The sequence below is a fragment of the Taudactylus pleione genome, unplaced genomic scaffold (genome assembly GCF_031769625.1).
Source record: "Taudactylus pleione unplaced genomic scaffold, aTauple2 ptg000286l, whole genome shotgun sequence".
In the NCBI taxonomy this organism is placed as follows: domain Eukaryota; kingdom Metazoa; phylum Chordata; class Amphibia; order Anura; family Myobatrachidae; genus Taudactylus; species Taudactylus pleione.
Genome location: NW_028284688.1, coordinates 2,147,540 through 2,174,548, shown reverse-complemented (window position 1 = coordinate 2,174,548; position 27,009 = coordinate 2,147,540). Strand labels below are relative to the sequence as shown.

Sequence of the window (27,009 nt, the reverse complement as noted above, 5' to 3'; positions counted from 1 at the left end):
TGGGCAGCCACCCCCCCCGGCCCGCCCACCAAACGGGGCGAGCTGTCACTCAGCATCGACAGCTCACCCCCTTTGTTGCAAAACCCGGAGCGACGGATTGCCCGGAGCCGGCTCCATCATGTGCATGCGCTGTGGGCAACCATCGACCCGGTTGCGAGCGCTCAGCACTTCCGACCGGGTCTGAATCAGGCCCAAAGTGTGGTAACCATTTGGCATTAAGTACATCCCAATGAATTACTAATACAGTGCGTCACCAATTTCTGTACTTTAGGCAAATGTTCTCAGCCTACTGAGGAATTTATAGAATACATATTATACATACTATACATATTATACATACTATACATACTATATTTACTATACATACTATATTTACTATACATACTATACATACTATATTTACTATACATTCTTTACATGCTATACATAATATATATATATATATATATATATATAGAAGCATGAAGGTGCAGCACTCCCCTCTCAATAAATCAAGCAGAGACCAAAGGATCAATAGAACGTTTCAGTACTTTTAGTACTATCTTCAACCATATACAGATACAAACAAATGGCTCACCTTAAATACACCCCTCTGACCAATGTGCTAAACACAAGCCAGTCAGATCACATGACAAGACTGACAGCGCCTCCTGATGACATCAGCAACTAAGCTGTCATCACTACAGGACCACATCACCATAGAAACACATAAACACAAACAGAGTCAGGACATATAATACAATAGCACTGTGCCTGGTTGCCTAGCAACCACAATTACCTCAATAATGTACATGAAATGATTGTCAAACGAGCGGAATGGATATACAGCATTACAGATACCAACAATGTTACATGTGTGGATATCAAAACACATTCACAATGATCACAATAATAGTCATTATATATAAAAATGTCTATCACATGCCCATGCTGTACCCAGGTTACATAATAGCCTCAATAATTCACGGATATAATAATCACAGGCATGTAATGCTATACAAAAAGACCTATACATGTCAACACACATTGCAGCAATGACTAACATTCACATACATAGAGATAGTTATGTTATTAAATTCCAGTAATTAGTTATTAGAAACATGATAATGTGAGAGCCTCATTTAAACCGCGCGGTGCAACTACATCCAATCGATGAATCCATCTCGCCTCACACTGTAATAGCAAACGGTTTCTATCACCTCCTCTTTTTGGCTGTGGAGGAGGTGATAGAAACCGTTTGCTATTACAGGTCTCTGCTTGATTTATTGAGAGGGGAGTGCTGCACCTTCATGCTTCTATTTATCCCTATGTGAGGGCACCCCTGCAGGATTTGATTTATTAGCTGGAGTGCCGGACCTGGAGACTTATATATATATATATATATATATATATATATATATATATATATATTATACAAACTATACATACTATATTTACTATACATACTATACATACTATACAGTACATACTATACTTACTATACATAATATTTACTATACATACTATATTTACTATACACACTATATATACAATATTTACTATACAAACTATACATAATATACATACTATATTCACTATACAGTACATACCATATTTACTATACATACTATACATAATATATGTACTATACATAAAATATTTAATGTTTTGTTTATTAAACTGAACAAAAATTTCACCAAACACATTCACTATGATAGAATGAAAGTAATTTAGCTGTGACTTTGAAGTCAAGCCTCTAATATGGTACAAGAGAGAAATGGTAAACTGGACTCAAACAACTGCTTCATACTGGTTATTAGGTTTTAGACACATGGATAAAAATAAAAAAATGCTGAAGTATTAACACAAGTAGCTACAAATCCATATTATTTACACCAAATTATGACCCTAAATTCTTCATGTTGCATCAGAAATTTTCATTTGTGAGACCAGGCAAAGCTTTTAAAATATCTCCATTTTTGGGGGTATGTCTGTGCCCACTGTAGTCAGATTCATGTTCTTATCTGACAGATGTGGAATGCAGTGTGGTTTCCTGCTGCTGTAGAACACCTACTTTAAGGTTTGATGCTCTGTGTTGACCTGATCCCGTGCATGATTTTGTCCACTTCCTGCGTGCATCAAGTCATCTGGCGGTGTATGACGCCACACTGCCATAATTATGCACGCCCCTATAACAGCATCCCAATGCACAGGCACACCTGCATCGTATGACCACCCCCCAATGGCACTTACTAGCAATCAATATCGGAAGGGTTTGGGTACACACTGAGTGTAGCCTGCATACCCTTACCCACACGCACTGACTAGATCATGCATGCGCAGTGCGAAAACATTGTCCGGGTGCAAGGGAATTCTCATCTGCGTTCCATGCTGATTCAGGCCCAGAGTCTACATTTGTCAAAGATCTACAGCAAATGCAACTAGTTAATGTAGGAGTTTAATAAATTGAAGATCCTTAGGATTGCAATGCTTCTTAACTATCACATTTGGCCTACTAATATTTACTAATGTTTATATAATAATGAGCATAGTTAGGAAAGTGCCTCAAAAAACATTTTTTTAACAATTTGGATTTTGAAACAAATGCGCATCTGGGTTGATTATAACATGATTCTGCAATAATTGTGCTGCAAACAAAATACTGGCTATTCTCTAAAATAACTTATAGACATTCATATAGCAATTGACAATGTAATATTTAACATTGTATATACTGTATGCAACACATGATGTATTTTATATATTATTTTAAATTCAAAATACTTACAGTACTGAATGGGGTTCCCCTTTTTGATCCCCAACTATGTGGAAATTCAATATACTTTCTGCCAGCTCTTGAGGCAGGACCGACACCTTCTCCTCTTTAGGAGACAAAGATGGTGACATCTCCTACTCCACATTTTAGATAAATAACAGTAACTGCCTCCTCCATTAAAAAAGACAGGACTGGGACTGCACCTTCTGCTGCCTGTTCAATGACATAAAATATAGGATTGAATGAATTTGATTTATTCTTTTGCCCCACATAAATATAAAATTGTATCTGATTCACAGTAGTTCTATGTGTGGCAAGAATAGTAAAATACGCTCAACAGTAGCATCCTCAATTTCTATGTCACCATCTTTACTTATGCTGCTCATCCCCACATTTGTAGATGGTGCAGAAGTGAATAAAATAGGCTTCTCTACAAGTACAGTATCAGAAATGTCAGACTCACATATAGCACTCGTGGACACCCTTTTCATGGATTTGTGACATTTCTGAGCACCTTGTTCTGCAGCTTTAATGGCTTTTTTCTGCACTGATTTATCTGTTTTAGATTTGATGTCTCTTCTCGACTCTGAGTGAGAAGGTGTAGCATTATCATGTGGGGTTATAGGAGAAGATGCCTGACTGATAGCAGTTTTGGAGCCACCACTTGCCTAAGCCTTTCCTTGTCATTGTATGTGGTCTATGGTATGTTGCCATTTTTTTTTCAGCAGTAAATTTTCCCTTTATTAATAGAGGTGATATTTTTTCTTTAACATTGTGAAATATTGTTTGGATTTCAGGTGCCCTATCTTAGACCTTCTATGTCCTTGATCACCGGCTTTATTAGATGTTAAAGTACTATTATCATCATTACTGGCAGTAGCTGTAGCACCAGTACTTGGTTGCTGCTCCTGCTCTTCTTTCAACTGATTATGATCCATTGTTACTCACATTGCTTCTAAGAACACTGGCACTGCACCTACTGAATGTAATTGTTTAACACAGTGCCACTGTGCAGCCTTGAATACACACAATTTTTTTAAAAATATGTATTTTCTTTTTTTTTAAATTACAACTTCACTCTGCAACTTACAGTGCTGATATTAATAGTGGCACTGCATCTACTGAACAGTAAGTCTTAACACAGTGGCACTGCCTGGCCCTGAACACACACAAATTTTAGAAACAAAAAAGTTATTTATTTATTTTGAATTAATAATTCACACTGTGACTCACAGTGCTGATGTTAACATTGGCACAGCACCTATTGAACATTATTGTTTAATACAGTGCCACTGCCTCCCTCTCAACACAAATAAGTATTAGCAAAAAATATTTTAAAAAAATAATAAATAACTTTACACCTTGACTCACAGTGCTTGTTTAATTAATGCAGTGGTATGGCACTTACTGAACATTATTGTATAACACAGTGCCACTACCTGGCCCTGAACACACAAATTTAGAAAAAAAAAACAATTTCTTTAACAAATTACAAGTTCACACTGCAACTCACAGCACTGATATTTATGGTGGCACGGCACCTACTGAATGTTATTTTTTAACACAGTGCAAATGCCTGTCCCTGAAAACACACGTTTTAGAACAAAAAAAGTTTGAAAAGATGACACAAGATCACACAACACACTGCTTTTAAATGAAACACACAGTGCCACTTTAAAAATAACACAATGATCCTAATAAAAATTTTTTAAAGTACATAATGCTCCTCTAAGAACACAATGCTCCTTTATGGCATTTTTTAAATGACACAGTGCCCCTGCCTTTAGTGGGTTTAAGGTAGACTGTGCAGTCAAAAATGAGTCAGGCCCCTAAATTTGTTATTTTTTGTCCAAGCCTATATATTCATTAATGATTATATTCAATCCAAAACACAAGAGATTAGACGCCGGGAAGATGATGTTTTTCCTCATTTCCGGACTCAAGCCCAATGGCAATAACCGAGTTGGGACTCAGAACACCACAGAAAGCCAAAATTTGGATGGGTTCACTTTCAAGAAAACCTAACTCACTCATCTCTAGTTTAATTATATAAATTAAAACAGTAGATAATGTAGCAAGCTACTAATTCAATTAATACTAATCCTAATATACAAGCTGCTACCCTAATTTGCCTACTCTCCCGGAAGTTGCGGGAGGCTCTTGATATTTTGTGTAGCACCCCACACCCCCAAAAGAGTAGGCAGATCTCCTGCATCCTGCCCACTTCATAGTGAAGTATGCAGCATGGGGAGATTTTATCGGAAATTTGTGGGTCCGTGGGGAGGAGGCGAGGCTAATTGACAGGAATTATGTAATTTAGTCCCTCCCTCTTCTCACAGAACCATGAATCACAGACTTTTCCTGTAAAGTGGGCAGGCCTAATGATGGCTGCAGTCTGGCCCTGGCACTGAAGCATGTCCTCTCCAAACTGCTACCGGAAAGGATTTGAAGAAAGTTGGCAAGTATGCTGCTACCTGATTTCAAACAGCAGCATATTTGGAGTGTGTAAGATGTAAGTCCAATTAAATCCCAGAGAATAAAAGTGTCACCCAACGAAACGCGTTAGTTGTGGAGCACCCTTCTATTCTCTGGGATTTAATTGGATTTACATCTTATGCCACCACTTGCATTGTGACCTGGACCAGACTCCATGGACTTCTATGCTTATAGGGCAACAGCTGAGCAACAGGCTGATACTTACAGTCATCTCTAAAGAACTTTTTGTTTTCATCAAACTTCTCACCACTCCAAGGGACGCCAAAGCGAGAGTGCTGTTCCGCTACAAAATTCTGGACCCCTGTACATCGTGAGTTGGTTGGAGATTAAACAATAAACATCTGGATACACCATTTTACTGCATGTATTGCCATATACCATGAGGAGTCACATAGGAACAGGACACTGAAAACTTTTCATTCATTTATTGATCCACATAACCTAGAGATAGGTGCAGTATGCTCTATCAATTGGCCTATTGTTGTCATTGTTTTTATTGTGTTTATATATTGTTTTTATATATCATTGCTACTGGAAGCATTAAAATCTATAATTTATTACACTTCATCTGGTATAGTCATAGTATCTATTCATACCTCGTATCAGTGCTGTTATTTCCTTGCTTTTATTGTTCCATTTCCCTTGGGTCTGACTATACCCAATATATACAGCTGCTGTGGAAAGGGAACCCATTGGAGTGCCTGTTCTTTGAAGATTTCTTCATACAACATATCTTTGCCAATTTTTAAATGAAGAATAATTAATTTTTAACTAAAAAGCACAGTTTCTTCTAAGCTTACCATAACACCTTCATCTACTCACCTCTTTAATTATTTATCTTTAGAAATAATATACCCCACATACTGTATTATACGTGGCTGAAATTGCCTACATTATGTTCAAGCCTAGTGATGTGCTGCATGCATAAAATACTTTTGTTAAATCAAGAAAATGTTCAGATATGAAACTTTTCAAAGCATAAAGTTGTGTTAATTACAAATTCCTAATTTTCTTTCAGCTCATCATTAACCCCCAAAATTGCTAGAGAACAAATTTTATAACCTTCCTAAAATTTTCTATAGATATAGAATTATTTCTTAAAAAATAATTTGTAACAAAAGTAAGATGTATAACATGATATCTAGACAGATAAAGAAAATTCCAATCAATTGCTTTGGAATGTTAAGAAGACATACATTTTACTGTCTTCAGTATGTAGGAAATGTCCAATAATGTTTTCTCATCTTTCAGAAGAGCCCTTAATAATACAGCTACATTATTCCTGAGTGTGTTATACTGTAGTTCATATGTCTCAAATGTACAATTATACCAATACTCTACAAAACATAAAAGCAGCACCTTTGTGTTCTGATCCACCAGGGGACACTCTTCCTGGGAGAAACTTTTAAGTTGATGCTCATGGTGAATCTTTTTTATGACTTTTAGTTTGAACTTTTGTAACTCCAAAATGAAGGCAGGTTACAGCACACATCAGGTGCATAATAATGTACTAAGCAAAAAAAGTGAGGCTGAATATACTCACGCTGAAGCCAAAAACTTGGCGATAAATCACAAGCACCATTTACAATAATTGTTCCAGGGGACCCAAATTATAGTTATTTAATTGCTTCTATTTTGAAGAGGGTCAGCCATAAGGGCTGATTCTGATTTGGGAACAAAGCGAAAAAGAGCAGGTAACTGTGGACCAGGGTTAAAACCATGATGCAGTGCAGTAGGGGCAGATGTAAAATTTGCAGAAAGATTTAGGGGGAGATTTACTAAGAATAATTTTGGGCTGCGATTGCAAATCAGATTGTATTGCCTGGAACATTTCCCGCAGCATATCTCAAATTTACTAATTAGGATGTTGGGGTGAAAATTGTCATTCAATGGTGATAATGGTTGTGTTTTGGTGTGTGCATGAGTAGAACCATACAGAGATCAGTAACATCAGTAATGTGTCCAGTCAGCACCACGATTTAATTTTGTTTTATATTACCAACATCATGGATACCTACACAGACTAAAGAGGACCTGAAACAAGGGTTGGGTTAGTATTTTTTTTTTTTACAGCGATCGAGGATTCTACAGACCAGTGCAAGGAACAAGGTAAGTATGTAGTGTGATTGCGGGAGAGTGAGTGACTGAGTAAGTGCATGTGTAACAAAATACTGAATCATTTGGTGTGTGTCATGTCATTATTTTAATATTTCTTTTACAGGGGGACTATAGGCAGGAGCAGTTCCTTAATGCCCCTCATGCTGTTACTGTACTTGTGGTTCTACAAGTACCGTCAGGTGAGGAAGGCTTTCTAGGACCTATAGTTCCTATGTAAAAGACAATATTATTTGCCCTGGCCTGGAGTACCCTGGAAATGGGGGACCTCATTATTGGGGGTCCCTGCCTCCCTCGGGTTCCCCAGCCTGGGCTGACTTGTGTGTGGTGATGAATGTTTTGGCCAGAGGAGTCCGTGCAGCATGTCCCCTGGCTTTGGCATTACACCCCCATTAGTGAGAGCCTGGTACTAGTTGACAGAAGTATGAGAGAACCCTACACATTATCCCCCTGTATTTCCAGAACCAGAACTGGCTCACAAGCCTAGTGCTTGTTGCTGAAAATATGGGGGACCCTCACACCACTCTCTCTCTGTAACTTCACAACCTGGACCCGCTCACACAGCCTAGTGCAGGTTGTGATTTTGGGGGGGGACTCTATGTTGGACTTTTTTTAATTAAATAAATGCTTTAATTATACTTTTAACACAAAAGACGGCATCTATCTCATGTGCAGGATTCACATCAACACAATTTTTGTGGGGCACTATTCATTTAGTGCATTGATAAGTAATTTGGATGTAATTTTGCAAACACGAATATTAGTAAATTTGTAATTTTAATTAATGTCAATGTTATTCCAAGAATGTTTGGTCTGATTTTGAGATGCCATAATTAGGGTTTGACATGTGATATCTATGCAAATTTGCCCTTAGCAAATCAGCTAAACTTGACCCTTAGTAAATCTCCCCCTTAGACTTGAGTGTGTCCCAGTTCAAGTCTAAATTGCAGTGTTAATCTAAAGCTGTCCAGCATAATGTATGTGGGCTACATATAAAAGCAGCCGATATTACCCTGCATGCAAACATAATATATGTGTTTGCCACCTTCCATTGAAACATGGTTTATTCCAGATAGAAAGTTACTTACTTTTTGACTTTGCTTGCCACTCATTTTCCACCACTTAATTTCAAATTTCTAGACAAAATCTATCTAGGTTAAGAAAGAGGCAAATGACTAGTGGCCAGTCAATAGCTGACAATATCCCATCTAGTGAATGGTAGCAACTGTTTTGATCTGAAAATTAAGAGATTGCTTCATCAGGCTGCACATGAATGCCATGTAAAGATCTGCTATCACTAGAGATGTGTGGTTCATTTTCTGTGGAAAGTTAACACCTGATTTTAGGGGTTATGAGTCAAACTGACCAAGGCTCGAGTTTCCTCACCATGTTCAGATCTCAAAATGAGGCAAAACATCTTCCAGTCATTAGATTTTGTGTGTTTTGGATTGCATATCAAAGTCCATCCCGTGTGACCAGGTGCCATTTCACACTAAAGACCAGAGGGAGAGGATGTGTGTAGTATAGTGGCAATTGTATAGCAATTAAAACAAAACTAGGAGCACAGAAGGCAGGGACACTGTGTACTCAGGGGCATAGGGCATGTGCTCTGCCTGCTGGCTGGCCAAAGACCGTAACTGGCATCTGACAGCATCGCTCTGGTGATGCACTGTGGCTACCTGCATGGCTGCAATTGACAGTCAGCAGCACCAGCAGCTAAACCTGGCCGGCTGACAGTGTCATTAGGTGGCAGGGCCAGATTAAGGAAGGGCGCATGGGCGAGTACCCCCAGCCCCCCCTCTCACAGTGCCCCACCCTGACTGGAGCTGCAGTCTGGGAATGATTTTGCTATTCTCCAGCCTCTGTCACCCTGTGCTGCTGCTGGCAGTGGAGGCTGGAGACTAGCAGAATCAGTCTCTGGTCTGTGCAGTCGCTGGCACGTGACCTGTCACTCTTCCCTTGCTTCCTCCTCCAGTGGTCAGTCAGTCGGGGATTAAATGAATCAGCGCTGCATCTGCACTACTGATACTTGGGGATGAGACATCATGATGTCTCATGCTCCAAGAAGACAACAAGGAGCGAGACTCTGATGCTGGCGGATGGCAGTGTTTAAATTCCCTTCTCTGGCAGACAGCTACAGTACAGTAGGAGGCTGGGACTCTGGGAGGACTGAGCTGAATGCAACCCACCCCAGTCAGCAAATGTAAGTGAGAGAAGGGGCATTATGAATTATATTTTATAATGGCTGGGGGATGGGGGATCCATTAATTATATAATGGCTGGGGGTGAGAGGGATCATTAATTATATAATGGCTGGGGGTGAGAGGGATCATTAATTATATAATGGCTGGGGGTGTGGGGGATCTTTAAATATATAATGGCTAGGGGGATCATTAATTATATAATGGTTGTGGTGAGGGGGATCATTAAATATGTAATGGGTGGGGCTATCATTATTTATATAATGGCTGGGGGTAAGCAGATGGATCATTTAATATAAGAGATTGGTGCAAGTAGATCAATAAATATATAAGGGGTGAGGGGATCCTAAAATAAATTATATAAGATTTGGAGTGATGAGTTGCTGAGAAGTGGAAAGAGACCAAATCATACAATATATATAAAGGGATGAAGTGGTGGGGGGTGACATTTATTACACAATAAAATGGTTTATGTGTGGGTATATATATATTAATTAGTTAACAGCATCATTGAGTTGTGGGGAGAGGAGGCATACACAGTGAGCACAGACAGGGGAGGTGGTGCTGACAAGAGGGAGAGGGACCCCTCTCTTAAGTGACTGGGGCCTCCAAAAGGCTTAATCTGACCCTGTTAGGTGGGCATGGTTTTTAGGAATAGGGGCTATGTGTACAAATGGGGTGAACACCCTTATTGCACCCCCTGGATCTGCCGGTGGGCCGCTGTCTAAGCAGACAGCTTGCCAGGAGCCAGCTTCAGAGGCACTTCTATCTTTATGCATTGTGACATCACATGCACGGACAGAGAAGACCCGGGACATGCCCCCCAAGAAATGAAAAGAGCAAGGTACATTCTGGCAGCATGGTGCCTGTTTGTTGCACAGTGCTGCTTTTTATATTTACAAATATAATTTCTGGGGCTCCGTGAGGGAGGTGAGGGTGAGGGAGGGGAAATCAGTGGCTGAGGGGTTTTATAGTGCATGGTGCTGGCCTGCTATAATCAGTAGGGGAGAAGGGGGTGCACTTATATATTTAATTCAGTCCGTGACTTAGGAGTTTTATAGGAGTTGGTGCTGGCCTGCTACAATCAGTGTGGGGGGAGCTGGTGACACTGATATATTATGGGGGCTGATATATAAGGGGGCTGGAGTGAGAGGAGGCTTAAAGCTAGAGTGTCAGGGCTGGTGTGATGGGGTTGAAGGCTGGAATGACAGGGGCTGTAGGCTGGAGTGACGGAGCTCTAAGCTGGAGTGGCAGGGGGTTGATGGCTAGAGTGACAAGAGGCTGATGGCTGCAGTGACTGGGAAAGAGCCTGGAAGGATGGGGCAGGAGGCTGGAGAGATGGGCTAGAAGGCTGTAGGGGACACGGGACATTATTCAAGGGTCTGGTTCAACCTTTGTTGTATGATTATGATATTGGTTATATTCCTACACAAACAGGCATCTTCCGGACCATGTGATATCCTACATGCAGGAATAGTGGATACCGAATGAAGATTGTCTTCCCAGGGTTGAACAATTTCTTTAGAGTTTTCCAATTGCACATACACTGACATATAGGGGTAAGGTATATTTTTATTGAGTAAACACAAAACTGGATTTTATTAGTGAAATTATTTTATTGGGTTGGAATATATCTAGCTCAGCATGCCCCAGTTTGATATTGCCCCTAATGTTTATTTTTACTTTCCTTTACTTTAACCCCATATGGACCCACCTCCTCCATGGAACACTTGCGGGAGCGCCATAGCACGCATGTTCACCAGGCGCCCTGGCTGCATGCTACACCTCTGTACTGTGGGCTGGCTGCAGCACTGTGAGGGACAAAAAAAACCCTAGGAGTGGACTGCAGCACTGTGCTGTTTGTTACTAAATAAAGCCTACTGGGGCACTTTTTCATTAAACAAAAAAAACTATTATCATGTCAACATTACTATTAGGGTGCCATACAGCATATACTAGGAACACTATGAGGTTTGTTGTGTGTTAAACATTTTTCATATAAAGCATTTAAAGTGTTAAAAATATTATGTCATTATTAGGTAGCCATATGGCTTATTTAGGGGTGCTATAAGGCAGTTTGTTGCATGTTCAGGCACAGTTAAAAAATTTATCTAAAATGTAAAAAAATATAATGTCATAACAGAGGCACTGTGAGTGGTTATGGATTGATAGATCTACATTAAAAAGGTAGACAATGTCTAGATAGACACCAGATGTTAGACAAGCAATAGGTAGACGGGGACAAAAGGTCGACAGGGACAATAAGTCGACACACTAAAGGAAGACATGTAAGAATGTCGACATGTATAAATGGTCAACAGGGTCAAAAGGTCGACATGCATATGGTTGACATGTTGTTTGTTCCTAATGCTAATTTTCACCCTAACACTCCCCTTGGTGCCTAACCCTAACCCTCCCTCCTGGTGCCTAACCCTAACCATTGGGGTAGGTGCCTGACCATAACCATCCCTTCTAGTGCCTAACCCTAACCCTCTGGTCAGTGCCTAACCCTAATCCTAAACCTAACCCGAAAAAACAAAAACAAAAACAAAAAATCATGTGTCAACAATTTTCATGTCGACCATTTGTATGTCGACCTTATGATTATGTCAACCATTTGTACCTGTCGACCTTATGATTATGTCAACCATTTGTACCTGTCGACCTTCTTACATGTCAACTTTTAGCATGTCAACATTTTGTCCCTGTCAACCGATTGCCTGTCTTACATATGGTGTCTTCCAAGACAATGTCTACCTTTTTACTGTAGATCTATTGACTGCATAGAGCTGTGAGCGGCTCATACTAGGGGCAATGTGAGGCAGCTTGCATGTTTATGGCTTTCAGGCACTGTTAAACAATTATAAGATAAAACATGTGTTAAGAAATATAATGTCATTGTTAAGGTGCCACCCAGATAATACTAGGGGTGCTGTGAGGCAGTTTGTTATGTTTTCAGGGCCTTCAGGCACTGTTAAAGATGTTAATATAAAACTTGTGTGTTCAAATATATAACATCATTATTAGGATGCCACCTGGCTTATAATAGGTGCTGTGAGGCAGTTTGTTGTGTGTTCAGGCAAAGATTACATTTTTTTAATAGAAAACGTGTGTGTTAAAAAATATAACATAATTATTTGTGTACCACCAGGCTTATACTAGGGGACTGTGTTCCACCTTTATACTAGGAGTGCTTGGTGTCTATATGGATCAGTCGACAAAATAGCAGGAGCAACAACACAGTACTAGTGCTGTGGCTACAGCCAGCAATCATAATAGTACATCAAGATCTATTAAAGGTGGTCCAGAGGAACTAAATATTAAGTAATTACACCTAAAATCTAAACAAAATTTCACAAAGGTAAAGAAAATATTACCTGTCATAAGAAAGGCAAAAATTGAGACATCTGGTTCTGGCTGCATGGAGTGAGGACATGCTCCATGCTGCTTCCTCGCATTGCTGGCTGAAATCAGCTTACAAGACCTACATTGGTTTCCAACACAGGATGCACCTGATTCTGCTATCAGCTGGATACACACTATGAACAGGTTCCTCACCAGTCAACCCACCTCCAAAGCCCCACTACTGCTACAGCAGAAGTGCCATGCAGATACAAATAACCGCCCACGTGTGACTTTCTTTAGCTGTCTAAAATATCAGCACAGGTTTGCATCATGGACAGCATCTAGGAAATTTAAATCCATTCTATGGAAAGGAAAAAAAGCTACATCCTTTTTCAAGATTTCTCTGTGGAACTATTGAGTGCCAGGAAAGCTTTTTCTTCCATCTGCTCCCACCTAGTCAAGGAAAAGACAGAGTTTGCTTTCATTTATGATGCAAGGCTAGGTATATTTTGAGGAGACTCTCACATTGATTTTACCAAACCCAGATGACACACATGCATTTCTCTGAGAGGAAGAACAGTCCTGTGCCCAAGACATTGCTAATTCCTCCCCTCCACCTCCCTGAGATGATATCATTTGTCTAATCTACTATCATTTGGATGAATACCTCATGGACTTCTTTGATTCACCTCCTGGGGTCTCTGCACAATTTGAAAATGCAATCTATGTCCCTTGTGAGATTATATATAACTTGATCTACTTGAGTAGCCATGTCTCCTATACTTTACTTTACATTATCATCTATGGCTGTTATACTATGCTCCTGTCTTAGCTATAGTTCTAGCCTAGGTAGTACTGTTGGTGTTATATCACATTATAGTTATATTTTTCTAAGGCAGCAAGGGTTGGTGTTACCTATTTATCTAAATTGCCGGATTGTGATGGAGGCTATATCTGGAAAGTTTTAAGATGCTATACTTTTTATGTACAGTATATGTGTTCATATATAATAGAAGTTTTGTTTATGTAACTTGTTGTGGCTCTCGACACACGTGAGAGCCATACAGATACAAATCTGGGGCAATGTTCTCATTCCCCCTCCCAATTTTGTATTGTTCCTATCCTTTTGTCTACTCTTTCCCCCCCTCCTTACACATATATTACTATAAGGGATGTAGGATTTATGGCTTTATACATACTCCAACTTAAATACAAGCTATGTCTCAATTGACTATCGGTACCTTAAATATTGGTGGTATCAATTCACCGGGTAAGAGAAGGAAGCTTTATTTATCTAATCACAATTTACATATCACTTTTATCCAGGAGACTCACTTGGTCTCAACAGAGATAAATAAGCTGCAAATACTTAGGTGGTCATTGGTTGTGGCAGCCCCTTACAACTCCAAAGCTTTAGGAGTGGTAATTTTGGATACAAAAATCTCTCCAATTAATTGTATCCTCTATAGATGCTGACCCAGAAGGCAGATATGTCATAACTAATGTTTCTTATCAAAATGTTTCTTATGTCCTATGTAATGTATATGCTCCGAATGTCTATTCCAAATTATTTTTTCAAAAATTGTTAACCAAACTGACTTTGCACATAGATCATCCTCTTATAGTGTGTGGAGATTTCAATTTGGTGTCTTCTCAATTTCTAGACAATTCTCAAGGTACAACTAGGGCTAATAGCCTCCCAAGGTTTTTCCTTCCCTTATTTGCCTCCAGGTTAAGTTTAGTTGATATATGTAGAGCCCAACATCCCACAGATAAAGAGTTCACCTGACACTCGGCAGTTCACAATACTTTTTCATGCATAGACTATATATTTTTTATCCACATCTTTGTTTCCTAAGGTATCGGACATAGTAATAACACCAATTCCTCTGTCCAACCATGCTCTAGTATGGTCCTCTATCCACATTGTAACAGATAAAGGCTCAAATTCCTCACTGTACCAAATTTAAGTCCAGACTGGAAATGGTTTGGGAGGAATACAAAATAAACAACTTACTCTATGCTTCCTCCGACCCTCCTCTTTTTTGGCAAATGGACAAATTGGTTATCCGAGGAGACATCATTTTGTATGTTTATTCTATTCACAAAAACTATGCCTCCTCATACATTACAATGAGGTAAGCCCTAGCTTATCAGAAATATAAAACCTGTCCATTCCCTGCTAACAAACACAACTACCAAACTGAAAAGACATGCTATAATGAATTTCTTCAAATGATGGGTGACCAATATTTGTTTTTTGTAAATCACAGGTTTCACTAATTTGCCAACAAAACAGGTCATATTCTGACAAACTTGATAAAAGGAACACAACCACCTATGTTAGTCTGCCCACTCAAAAAAACAGATGGCTTATTCACCACATCCAGTAGCCAAGTAACTAGTATCATGTGGAACTTTTATGAATCCTTCCACACCCCTCCTTCCCCGACTGGAATTTAACAAATACTCCATTGACATTGGCTAGATATAACATACCCATAAATATACTCTGAAGCAGCTCAGTCACTAATTTCTCCAATTATTTTAGCAGAATTTACTAATTCAATTAAATCAACTAAGGCACCTGGACCAGACAGCTTGGGTGGGAAATTACAAACTTTTACTACGTAGGATAAGTGAAACTTTGGTTAATGTTTGAACCCATATCATATCAAATAATACCCTCCCACTCTCCTTCAATACGGTTATAAAGTTTTACCTAAGCTGGGACAAGACTTGTCATTGCTTGGTTCATATAGACCTATTTCCTCGTTGAACTTGGACTATAAGATTTTAACAATGATATTGGTCGAGATGTAATAGGGTGTGAGTTTTTTGTATAAGACAAACAGGGACCTTTTCGCACTTGTAAAGATTTGAGTTTGTCTCAAAACTCACCAAATGTAATAGCCTGCAAATTTGTGAGTTCAAGTCTGTTACATAATGCGAGTACCGGTGACTTTTCTGCTATGAAAACTCTGACATTTTAATGTGACTAGCATTAAAATGTCTGAGTTATACAGAAGCCTTCACAGAGCAGTAAGATCCATGAAGGCTTCTGTGTTGTAAAAAAAAAGTACACAGTAAAACAAAAAATAAATTATGTGCTTCCCCTCCCCACAAGTATTACCAGCCCTGGACTCTAAACCTAAGCCTGACTGGTTCTTAAAATCAGGGGAAAAAATGCATAGGGATAGCCAGCATGGCTCAACTGAGCCAGTTCTGGTTGTGGAAATACAGGGGACAAAATGAATAGGGGTCCCCTGTATTTTCCATAACCAGCACCGGACTCTTTCTAGCGGGGGTTTAATGCCACAGCCAGGGGAACCGTTTCACCAGCTCCCCCGGCCAAAGCATTACACTTGACTGCTAGACAGAAAAGGCCGTAAATCCCTGGGGAGGTTAAAAACCTCCATTAAAGAGGTCCTCCTCTCCAGGGCACCCCAGGTTTGGGCTGATAGCCGGGGGCTATCCCCAGCAGGCCTGGCTGGTGGGTGCTGGGTTGATTGTGTATAGTGTATGTAAAAAAAAGATGAAGTAATGTTGTCTTTTGCTACAGGTCCCAGCAAGCCTCCCCTGCATGCTGGTACTTGGAGAACCACAAATACCAGCACTAAGGGCATTACGGGACTGCTGGTACCTGTAGTTCACTTGCAAAATAAATATTTAAATAAAGACAAGAAATACACTCTGTGAAAGTAAAGTTTTATTAAAGCATACTGTACATGCCCACTCACATTCACACTCACACATATCACCTAGTATCCATGTAGTCATTCACATCCTCTTGTCCATGTAGAAATCCACTGACACCTGTAAAAAAAATCCATTCTCATCTATTCCTATGCAAAGATCACGTCCTCTTCAGTCCATGTAGGCATCCACAGGGTTTAAAACAAAAAAAACACATACCCAATTCCAGCTTGGACAGGAGGAAGGGTATGTGTTTACACATTCCCTTCCTCTGTGCAAATGACAGGGAACCACGTGTTTCCTGTCATTGCAGTAACCACCAGCCAATCAGCGGGCGCCTCCATAGGAGTCCTAAATTTGGGTGTGTTCATATTCCAGGAATCTGAACATACAAATCTCTACTTTTTGTAAGGAAAAAATAAAAAACATTAGGCTTAGAGTACATTCTAGAATTCAGGCACATGAGGGTCATAGGGAAATACAGATTATACTGTGCAAAATTACAGAAAGTTACTGACCATAGTGGGGGACTCTCCAGGTAAAGGCATTAAATTGTGATATCTGTTTATAAGTCAATTTCTCTCTCAGTAGAACAAAATACTTTTGATGCATTTAAAACTTCTGGCATTTAGAGGTTGTGCAGAATTCCATTTTGTGGTAAAGCAAAAGATGAATTACCAGGTTGCAATTGAATATTTTTATTACACTGATCACAGTATGCAAAAATAATTCCCTTTTTCTGCAAAAGTGTAAATTGAAGATGAAGCATTCAAACCATTAGTGTATAAGAATGCAATGCCTTTTTTTAATGAGAGAAAAGTGTTTGTGTCTGCTGGTAAAATGGGAAATGCCTACAGTACCTCACTTTTCTAATAGTGTATTTATACAATATATTGTATGAATAATATACAATCTCTGAGCTGTGTTATAAATATGTTTTTATTCTATGATTGTAAATGAGTTAATGAGATACAATAAATACTAAGTGAGACTGTGCACTTTGGGGCTGATTCAGCATGGATGGCAATAACGATTGCAGCTGCATATTCGCACACAATTAAACTGCAAAAATATGCTAATCTCTGCCACCACTCAGTCAGCATAGAGACGCCCACTGCTGCTTTCTCACATCCCTAATACCTCACAGTCCTGTGTATACATCTGTAACATCAGCCACAGCTCAGCCAGCATAGAGACACCCACTACTGCTATCTCACATCTGTAATATCTCGCAGTCCTGTGTATACATCGTACCATCAGGCACAGCACAGCCAGCATAGAGACACCCACTACTGCCTTCTCACATCTGTAATACCTCACAGTCCTGTGTATACATCTGTAACATCAGCCAAAGCACAGCCAACATAGAGACACCCACTACTGCTATCTCACATCTGTAATACCTCACAGTCCTGTATATACATCAGTAACATCAGCCACAGCTCAGCCAGCATAGAGACACACACTACTGCTATCTCACATCTGTAATACCTCACAGCCCTATGTATAGATCTGTAACATCAGCCACAGCACAGCCAGCATAGAGACACCCACTACTGCTATCTCACATCTGTAATACCTCACAGTCCTGTGTATACATCTGTAACATCAGCCACAGCACAGCCAGCATAGAGACACCCACTACTGCTATTTCGTATCTGTAATACCTCACAGTTCTGTGTATACATCTGTAACATCAGCCACAGCTCAGCCAGCATAAAGATATACACTACTGCTATCTCACATCTGTAATACCTCACAGTCCTGTGTATACATCTGTAACATCAGCCAAAGCACATCCAGCATAGAGACACCCACTACTGCTATCTCACATCTGTAATACCTCACAGTCCTGTGTATACATCAGTAACATCAGCCACAGCTCAGCCAGCATAGAGACACCCACTACTGCTATCTCACATCTGTAATACCTCACAGTCCTGTGTATACATCTGTAACATCAGCCACAGCACAGCCAGCATAGAGACACCCACTACTGCTATCTCACATCTGTAATACCTCACTGTCCTGTGTATACATCTGTAACATCAGCCACAGCACAGCCAGCATAGATACACCCACTACTGCTATCTCACATCTGTAATACCTCACAGTCTTGCAAATAAATCAACACCACTGAGAACATCAGCCCATCACGCACATCTGCTGCAGGTCTGACCCGTCACAAAAATTGCAAGTCTTGTTGCACGCAGTGAGTACTGAAGCTGCGTATCTAATCACAGTGGCTAATTTATGCACGCCCATGAAACAACATGCCTGCATGTCTCTAACCACTGCCCCGTTATTAACCCAAAATTCCCACATCCTGTCACTCACACACGCAGTGCAGCATATATGCTTGCGCAATGGCTCACAATTGCTCAATCTGCATACACAGTTGCAATTGCGAACCCTGCTGAATCAGTCCCTTTGTCATCTATACATAATATATTGCAATATACTCTTTTCAGCAGTGCTATAATATGTACTAAATATATTTTTTGCTATTTTATATGGCTAGAAATTGTGGTGCTGATACTCCGTGGAGCTGCCTGTAATATAATCTGCCTCCAAAAGGGATGTCTCTGTCTGATTATGGATCATTCTAAAAAAAAACAAGTGCCAAATGTAATAGGATCCAATGAATTGCAAATGTGCAAGTACAGCGCTTTTGCACATTTTTAAATCTCACCCTATGTAATATGGTGCAAGCAGAGCAGGATTAAGACTTGTGGAGGCTCCATCAATAAAATTGCCAGGGTGATTAGGGAAAGGGAGGGAGAGACAGAGAGGGAGGGAGAGGAAGAAAGAAAGAGAGGGAGACAGGGAGATAGAGAGGGACGTAGTGAGATATATGGGGTCTATTCAACGCCACTTAATTTTTACAAAGGCAGAAGAAAATTACAATTCTCACCTGCAATTGTAGAAATTAAGTTATCGGGCCATTCATCAAGAAGGTAAAACAGGAGATATCACAGATATCTCTTACTTACCTTCCTTTCATGGAGTGGCCCACTGACCCCATACACTACTATGGGGCAGCATTCTTCATGCTCCAAAAATACAATATTCATCAGAGTTTGAGTGCAGGGGCATTCGCCATCTTCAGATGGTGATTGCTCCCACTTGGGGCTCACAACCCGCTCCATCCCTATGAGAGGAGTCCCGGGTTGTGAAGAGGACTCTGTCTGGATCCTTCCGCCAGACATTGGGGCTCTAGTGTGCATGCCTGACCTGTAGGTCATGCATGCGCACCTGTCTCTCTTCTCCGAAAGGAGCAGTTAAAGATTCACTGCTCTGAAAGGAGTAGTGAAACACTTTTATGGAGACAGCTGATTTTCGGATCAGCTGTCTCCGCATTGGAACAATAATGAATTGCTCAGGCGCTCACATAGAGTTAGAATGTTAATTATCGGTTTCCGTTTGGACCCTGGTAATTAACATCATGAATAGACCCCTAAGAGAGGGAAAGGGGGTAGGGAGAGAGAAGGGGGAGAATAGGGTAGATCAAGAGAGACAGAGAGTGAGATACAGGAAGAGAGAGGGAGGTTAACAGGATTAGGGGACAGAGAGAGCAGTGGAGGGAGTGCGGAAGAGAGAGAGAGAATGAGAGGGACTAAAGGAGTGTGTGCACAGCGCACGCTCTCTCAGTAGCACACACTTACCTGTTGTAGTACCACTACCAGCTTTTCTAAAAGGGGCGGGCACTTTGAGGAATTAGGCCCTGCCCCCTTTTCAACCGTGAATCACGGCATTAGTTCATCAAAGGGGACTGGGCTTCTACAGTCAGCCACGGTCATTAAGGGTGCAGCTGCACTGACTGTGACTGCTGCTGTGCTGTGTGATGCTGCCAGGAGGTGGGACGCTGGAGCCAGCCAGTGAGATTTTAGAGTGGCTTGGTTCCAGCCAGTGATTGCAGCATTGTGGGGGCTCTGAAAGTGGGGCCCTGGGTGCAATAACATGCAAATGAGGATGTGAAACATCAACAGTGGCTGTATGTGGCTATTTATTTGGCAACATCTATGGGTATGAGTTTGGCATAATAACTTTGCACAATTTGTTTATTTAAAACTGGTATATGTCCTTGTTTCCATTCTAATGGATCACTACTAAGGCTCTATATGGACAGTCTAGTTAGATTGTAGTGTGTGTGCACGTATTATTGTATAGCCCTGTATGAATAATCTACACAACCTCATGTTTAAAATTGTTTTTATCTTCTTTTATATTCATATTCGTGAATTTATTTTTTGAGTGTAAGATTTCCACCTTTTATAGGGGATATATATAAAAATATTGTGGAATGAAAGCTTCCTACATTTGTGTATTAATGATTTTTTTTTTAATTTAGATTTTTTAATAGTTAATGAATATTTTCTGGTCAAGGAATAACAATACATTGGTGACATCTACTTCAAATGGATATCAGTAGTATAAATTATATAAACATTTTCCAATGTTTGTACATACATTGCTTCTGTCTGAGGCATTTTCTTTTTAACTATCTTTGTTTTAATTTACTTATTGATCCTATATTTGATCATTTTTAAGTTTTAATGTCTCAGATCCCTCTATCCAAAGTGATATTTGGAAGGTTTATGATCTGTCATGAATGCTATAGATCATAACTAGAATTATTGGATGTTCTTTCAATAATTTTCACATTAATATTTTAATATATATGATTTAATAAATGATTATATTTGCCTTAGTATCGTTCATATGGTGGTATATTCTCTACCTAATTTATTGTAGCTGAGGTTAGCAATTCCTGAGTAAGTTCATACCTTGTGCAAGTATGCTTGAGGCTCTGATTATACTCAATGTTACAGATGGTTTTGCAGACTTGCAAAGTATTACAGATGTGTGTAAGGTAAAGTGAGCGTCCTTATGTTAGGCTGCGATGGCACTGCGATTGTAATCATTAGCATATTTTCGCAGTGAGACTGTGTTCGTAATCACATCTGCAATCGTAATAGTGATCCATAATGAATCAGGCTCTATGTTTGTAGAACTATTAAAGATAGTTGAGATTAGCATTATAATTATTGTTTTTATTTAGGAGCCATGTTACTTTTTAGAAAGAAGTGTATTCAACTGAGATCTCTACCTCTAATCAACAGACTGACCTTTGGAAACTGAAAAATTTGAGATTGAACTACTACTGGGAACTTTGTTTAAATGTCTTGCTATTGATGTTTATATTTGCATCTGTCAAATTCCTATTTACCATTACAAGTGCCTAAACCTAACCCCCCCTTCCCCGCAGCCTAAATCTAAGTCCCCCGGGGGAGTGTCTAACCCTAGCCTCCCCCTGGGGGTGCCTAACTCTAACACCCCCTTCCCCTAGCCTAACCCTAACCTCCCGGGGGGTGCCTAACCCTAAGTCCCCCCCAGGATCCCTAAACCTAACCCTCCCCCCGGCGGCTGTCCGCGCCCGGCACCCGGCATCACTTCGATCCGGATGCTGGGCGTCGGTCTTCCGGCATCTGGTTAAAGACAAGCTTCTAGATTTAGATGCCTGTCATTAGTATCACGCTGGGATTAGAACGTCTGGAAGCCAGCAGTCAGGATTTAGACCGTCAGCTTCCAAACTACATCCCATTTGCTTTTGTGTAGAATTTCATGAGGGGGGTGCAAAACACAGTCTTTGTCCACCCAATAAAAATCATGGGGGGGGCATATGCCCCCATTTGCCTGAATGGTTCCTATGCCCTTGGTAATGTCCACATGTTTAAGTTTACAGGGACAAATCTGTCTATATATTACACCCAAAGATTTTTCCTGATCTTCTTTATTTTGTAACACATATTCACATGCCTTGCATCTCAAACATCTCAAACATTTGCAGCACCTCAACATATATTATTAGGTGAAAAATGTGTGTTCTGTTTGCTCTTTTTATTAGATGTAATAAAGTGTGCAAATATTCTTACTTAAAATATTTTTATGTGTCAGAGTAAAAAACTAACTTCAAGAGTGGACATGAAAACACATGGTTTGTGCATGTTGTATACAATAAAACACAGTAATCCTTACTAATTTATGTATATACTTTATTTTATGTACATTAAATTTTAAACAATTTTATGTATATTTGTGCAAATGGAAAATTAAATAGCAAAATTCAGACATATTAGATTAGCTTTTGGAAAAGAAAAATGTTATCGTCACATTTTTTATACTTATAGTTATAAAGTGAATGCACCATTGTATATTCCAATTTTTATTATAAGATGGTGTGCAGTTGAACATTATAGTATATGTCATGCTTTAGAAACTCAAAGGATTTCCATGTAAATTAATATGTTACGTAAAGAACTGTAGTTTTATTTATAACTATTGTGATAGAAGCACTGGAGAAGTCTGGGATGGCATTTATGTGTGACCCAGATTCCTATCATATGTGTTTTAAAAAACCCCAGGAAAAGTCTGTTATGCTAAACAGACCAGAAGAGTCAGCTTTTGGTAAAGCCGGATAATGGGTCCTGGGGGTGTGGATGTGAGAAGAGAGGGAGGGCTCCATCCATAGGCCATTCCAGGTGTTGGGACTTTCAGTCTGAAAGCAGGCTGATTGGTATTTGCACCTGGAAGTGGCTCATATAAGCTGTGTTAAGGTTTTGGTTCAGTGTCTCACATACCCTGGGGAGAACATACATGAAGGTTTGTTCAGAGACACTCTGACATTTGAAAGTGCTGTGTTTGTGGTAAGGCAGTAGGCCCTGCCACTTGTAGAGTGGAAGTAATATGTCTAGTTAGTGCCCAGATGGGCTAGGTTTTATGTTTATGTTTTGGTTTATGTTTATCCATTTGGCACAATAAAAAATGGTTCCAAATAGCTTGCACGAGACCCCGGACTGGTGTGCTATTTTCCGGATGCTGTGTGTGTGGGGAGGTGTCCATCTGCCCAAGGAGAGGGGCCCCCTATCCTGGACGTATCACACTATCTACTAGCAGTTCACTGTAAATAAAAGTTTAATCGTACAACTGCAATAAACACATTTTGGACCACCATGTTCAACAGAGCCAACATAATTTTAAGTTACTGGAGGTGTAGATTTATTTAGGAGCAGTTTGTCAAACTACATGATCATCAGTTGCTTCAACCGATGGATTATAAATGGCTATAGGTATAAATGCTAAACCTGGCTTGTTTAGCAATTATTTCTATTTCCATTTTAAAACTATCAATCAAAGCCATTTGATGATTGGTTTTGACCAATCACACCTTAGAGTTGATAGAAAGATGACTTTGGTCTATGTTACAATTATACCTAAGATTTTGTTATGTCAATTACTGATTACAAATGAAACATAAATTTCTCATTTTTGACAAGCAATCAAGTGTTTTCTCAAAAATCAGATAAAAATTTATGTCTATACAACCCTTATATTTTTAATAGCAGAAGCCATTTCTAATTCTACATTTTAGAAAGGCTGCTTTTACATCATTATTCCTAAGTGTATAAATCATAGGATTCAGCATTGGTGTAATAATTAAGTAAAATATAGCAATGAATTTGTCTGTTCCTGATATAGAGCTTGACCTAGGTTTCATGTAGGCAGCCATACATGAGCCATAAAACATTGTCACAACCATCATGTGAGACCCACAGGTGGAGAAAGCTTTCCGCTGCCCGGCTGCAGATTTCATTTTTAAAATGCTTAAAATGATTTGAAAATAAGATATTACAATAAATGTGACTGGGGCTATGAGAATAATAACACCAACTACAAAAATGACTAATTCAATAATAAAAATATTTTCACAACCAAGTGATAACACTTCTGGCACTTCAAATAAAAAATTATTAATTTCATTATTGTCACAACGATTTACACTGAGTGTCAGAGTAACCATCAAAGCTGAGAAAAGAAACCCACAAATCCATGTACCCATGGCTAATCTCACACAAACCACTTTACTCATGATTGTAGTATAATGTAATGGATAACATATAGCCACATAACGGTCATAAGCCATAATAGCAAGCAGAATACACTCTGTTTCCCCTAAATAGAGAGCAATATACATTTGTGTTGCACACTCAGCATAAGAGATAGTTTTCTTTACTGACATCAAATCTTTCAGCATCCTTGGCACAGTGGATGATGAGTAGCAGAGATCCAGAAATGAGAGGTTGGCAAGGAAGAAATACATAGAAATGTGAAGATTGACATCTGTCATAATTAGAAAAATTATGAAAATGTTTCCAATTAATATGATCATATACATAATCAGGAAGACATAGAAAATAACAACTTGTGTTCTGGGCTCACTGGAAAGTCCAAGTAGAATAAATTCCATTATAACTGTGTTATTTTTCCAAGGCATTCTTTAAAATAAAATGGAAACTTATCTTAGTGCTCTGTAATAAATATTATGTTCATTAATGTTGATTCTTAAATTCTAAAAAAAGAAATTCATCACCTAATATTGTTTTAATTATATTCACTATACTGAAACAAATAAAATTTAATTCCAGTAATGTTAAATATAGAGTACAGTATGTGATGTCATGTGGACAGCAGTTATAGATACTTTAATACGATTTTAGGTTAACTTTCTGACTGGCCACCCACATCACTTTCTTCTCACAAATGTAAAAATATGTGAATATCTGTGAAGGCAGTAGGAAGCTAATGTGGTGGTGGAATAAAGTGTCCTCACATCAAGGACAAAGTTTTTTCTAAGATCTTAGCTCAGTTTCTGTACCAAGTGATTTTAATTATCAATGATCCCTGCCCCTACATTAGTAATGCTCCCCAGTAATAATCCCCCCATTAGTAATGCCCCCTATAGTAGTGCCCCCATTAGTAGAGCCCCCATTAGTAATGCTCACCAGTAGTAATCCCCCATAAGTAATGCCCCCTATTGTAGTGCCCCCATTAGTACTGCTCCCCAGTAGTACTGCCCTCATTAGTAATGCTCCCCAGTAGTACTGCCCTCATTAGTAATGCCCCCTATAATAGTGCCCACTGTAGTAATGTCCCCAGTAGTAGTGCCCCCATTAGTAATGCCCCCAGAATTAATGCCCCCTGTAATTGTGCCCACTAGTAGTAATGCCCCCTGCAGTCGTCCCCCAGTAGTAATGCCCCTATAATCATGACCCCAGTGCTGGTGCTTCCGACTGAAAAAAAAAACAATACTTACCTGTAGCCCCACTCCTTCTTCCACTGTCACTGCCGTCCGGTCCAACCACGGCTCCTCGGATCTATGGGAGAAATGTCATGACATCATGACGTCCCTCCCATAGTACTCTCTCTGCCGGAAGCCGGAGCTCAGGAGTGAGCTCCGGCTTTCGGCTGCTGCTGCAGGGAGGGAGCTGGGTACCTGCTGATAACAAATATCAGTGGGCGCCCGGCAAATGCAGCCTCCCGGTGGCGGCAGTGGCAGCTGGGGGGGGTTTGGGACCGGTGCATTTTTTTTTTTTTTCCTTCAAGGTTTTTTTTCGGGGGGGGGACTCAGTGGTGCCGTCTAGGTGTTGACACTCCGAGCGACGGCCCTGTTAGCCCGCACCTAGAACCATCACTAACTGTAATTAAAAGAAGGTAATTTAGTTGTGATTTTGAAGTCAAGCCTCTAACATGATAAAAGAGAGTAAAGGTCAGCTGGACTGAAATAACTGCTTCTTACTGGCTATTAGAATTTAGACACATGGATAATAATAAAACTATGATGAAGTATTAATACAAGGAGCTACAGATCCATATTATTTACACCAAAATATGAACCTAAAATATTCATGTTGCATGAGAAATTTACGTTTGTGAGACAAGGCAAAGCTTTTAAAATCTTCATCTCCTCATTTTTTTGGTAAGCTTGTACCCACTGTAGTCAGATTCATGTTCTTATCTGACAGAAGTGGAATGCAGTGTGGTTTCCTGCTGCTGTAGAACACCCACTTTAAGGTTTGATGCTCTGTTTGTTTAAAGACACTTTTTAACATACAACTGTTGTATTACATGGGTGATGGATCTACTGTAACCTTCCTGTTAACTTAAACTAGTCATGCCATTCTTCATTGAACACACAATGTTTTTTTATTTTTTGTGCACCATTTACTGCAAACATAGTTGTAACTAAATATTTGTGGGCCCCCATAGAAACTGTTGGTAATGTCCATTATGTACCAACCAAGGGGGAAAAAGCTATATTACACATGGAACTTTAACAGGGAATATGGGCCAACCTCAGCTGTGGGCCCAAATGAGGCTGCAATCCATGCACCTGTTTTAGTAATGCAACTAGTTAATGTAGGAGTTTAATAAATTGAAGCTCCTAAGGATTGCATTGCTTCTTATCTTACACATTTGGCCTACTAATATTTACTTAAGTTTATTTTTAATGAGCATAGTTAGGAAAGTGCCTCAATAAACATTTTTTGGACAACTTGGATT

General features: G+C 39.6%; 1 protein-coding gene across 1 annotated transcript; it reads right to left on the bottom strand.

The window, feature by feature from the left end:
* Positions 1 to 24,004: 24,004 nt before the first annotated feature.
* On the bottom strand, positions 24,005 to 24,943 carry LOC148511992 (olfactory receptor 2B8-like). Its single transcript, XM_088482381.1, has one exon. The coding sequence runs from the start codon at positions 24,941 to 24,943 to the stop codon at positions 24,005 to 24,007; it is 939 nt and encodes a 312-aa protein (XP_088338507.1).
* Positions 24,944 to 27,009: the final 2,066 nt, after the last annotated feature.

What these genes read in the sequence shown, in the direction of transcription:
- LOC148511992 (XM_088482381.1), bottom strand. Translation starts at nt 24,943, where the DNA reads ATGCCTTGGAAAAATAACACAGTTATAATGGAATTTATTCTACTTGGA.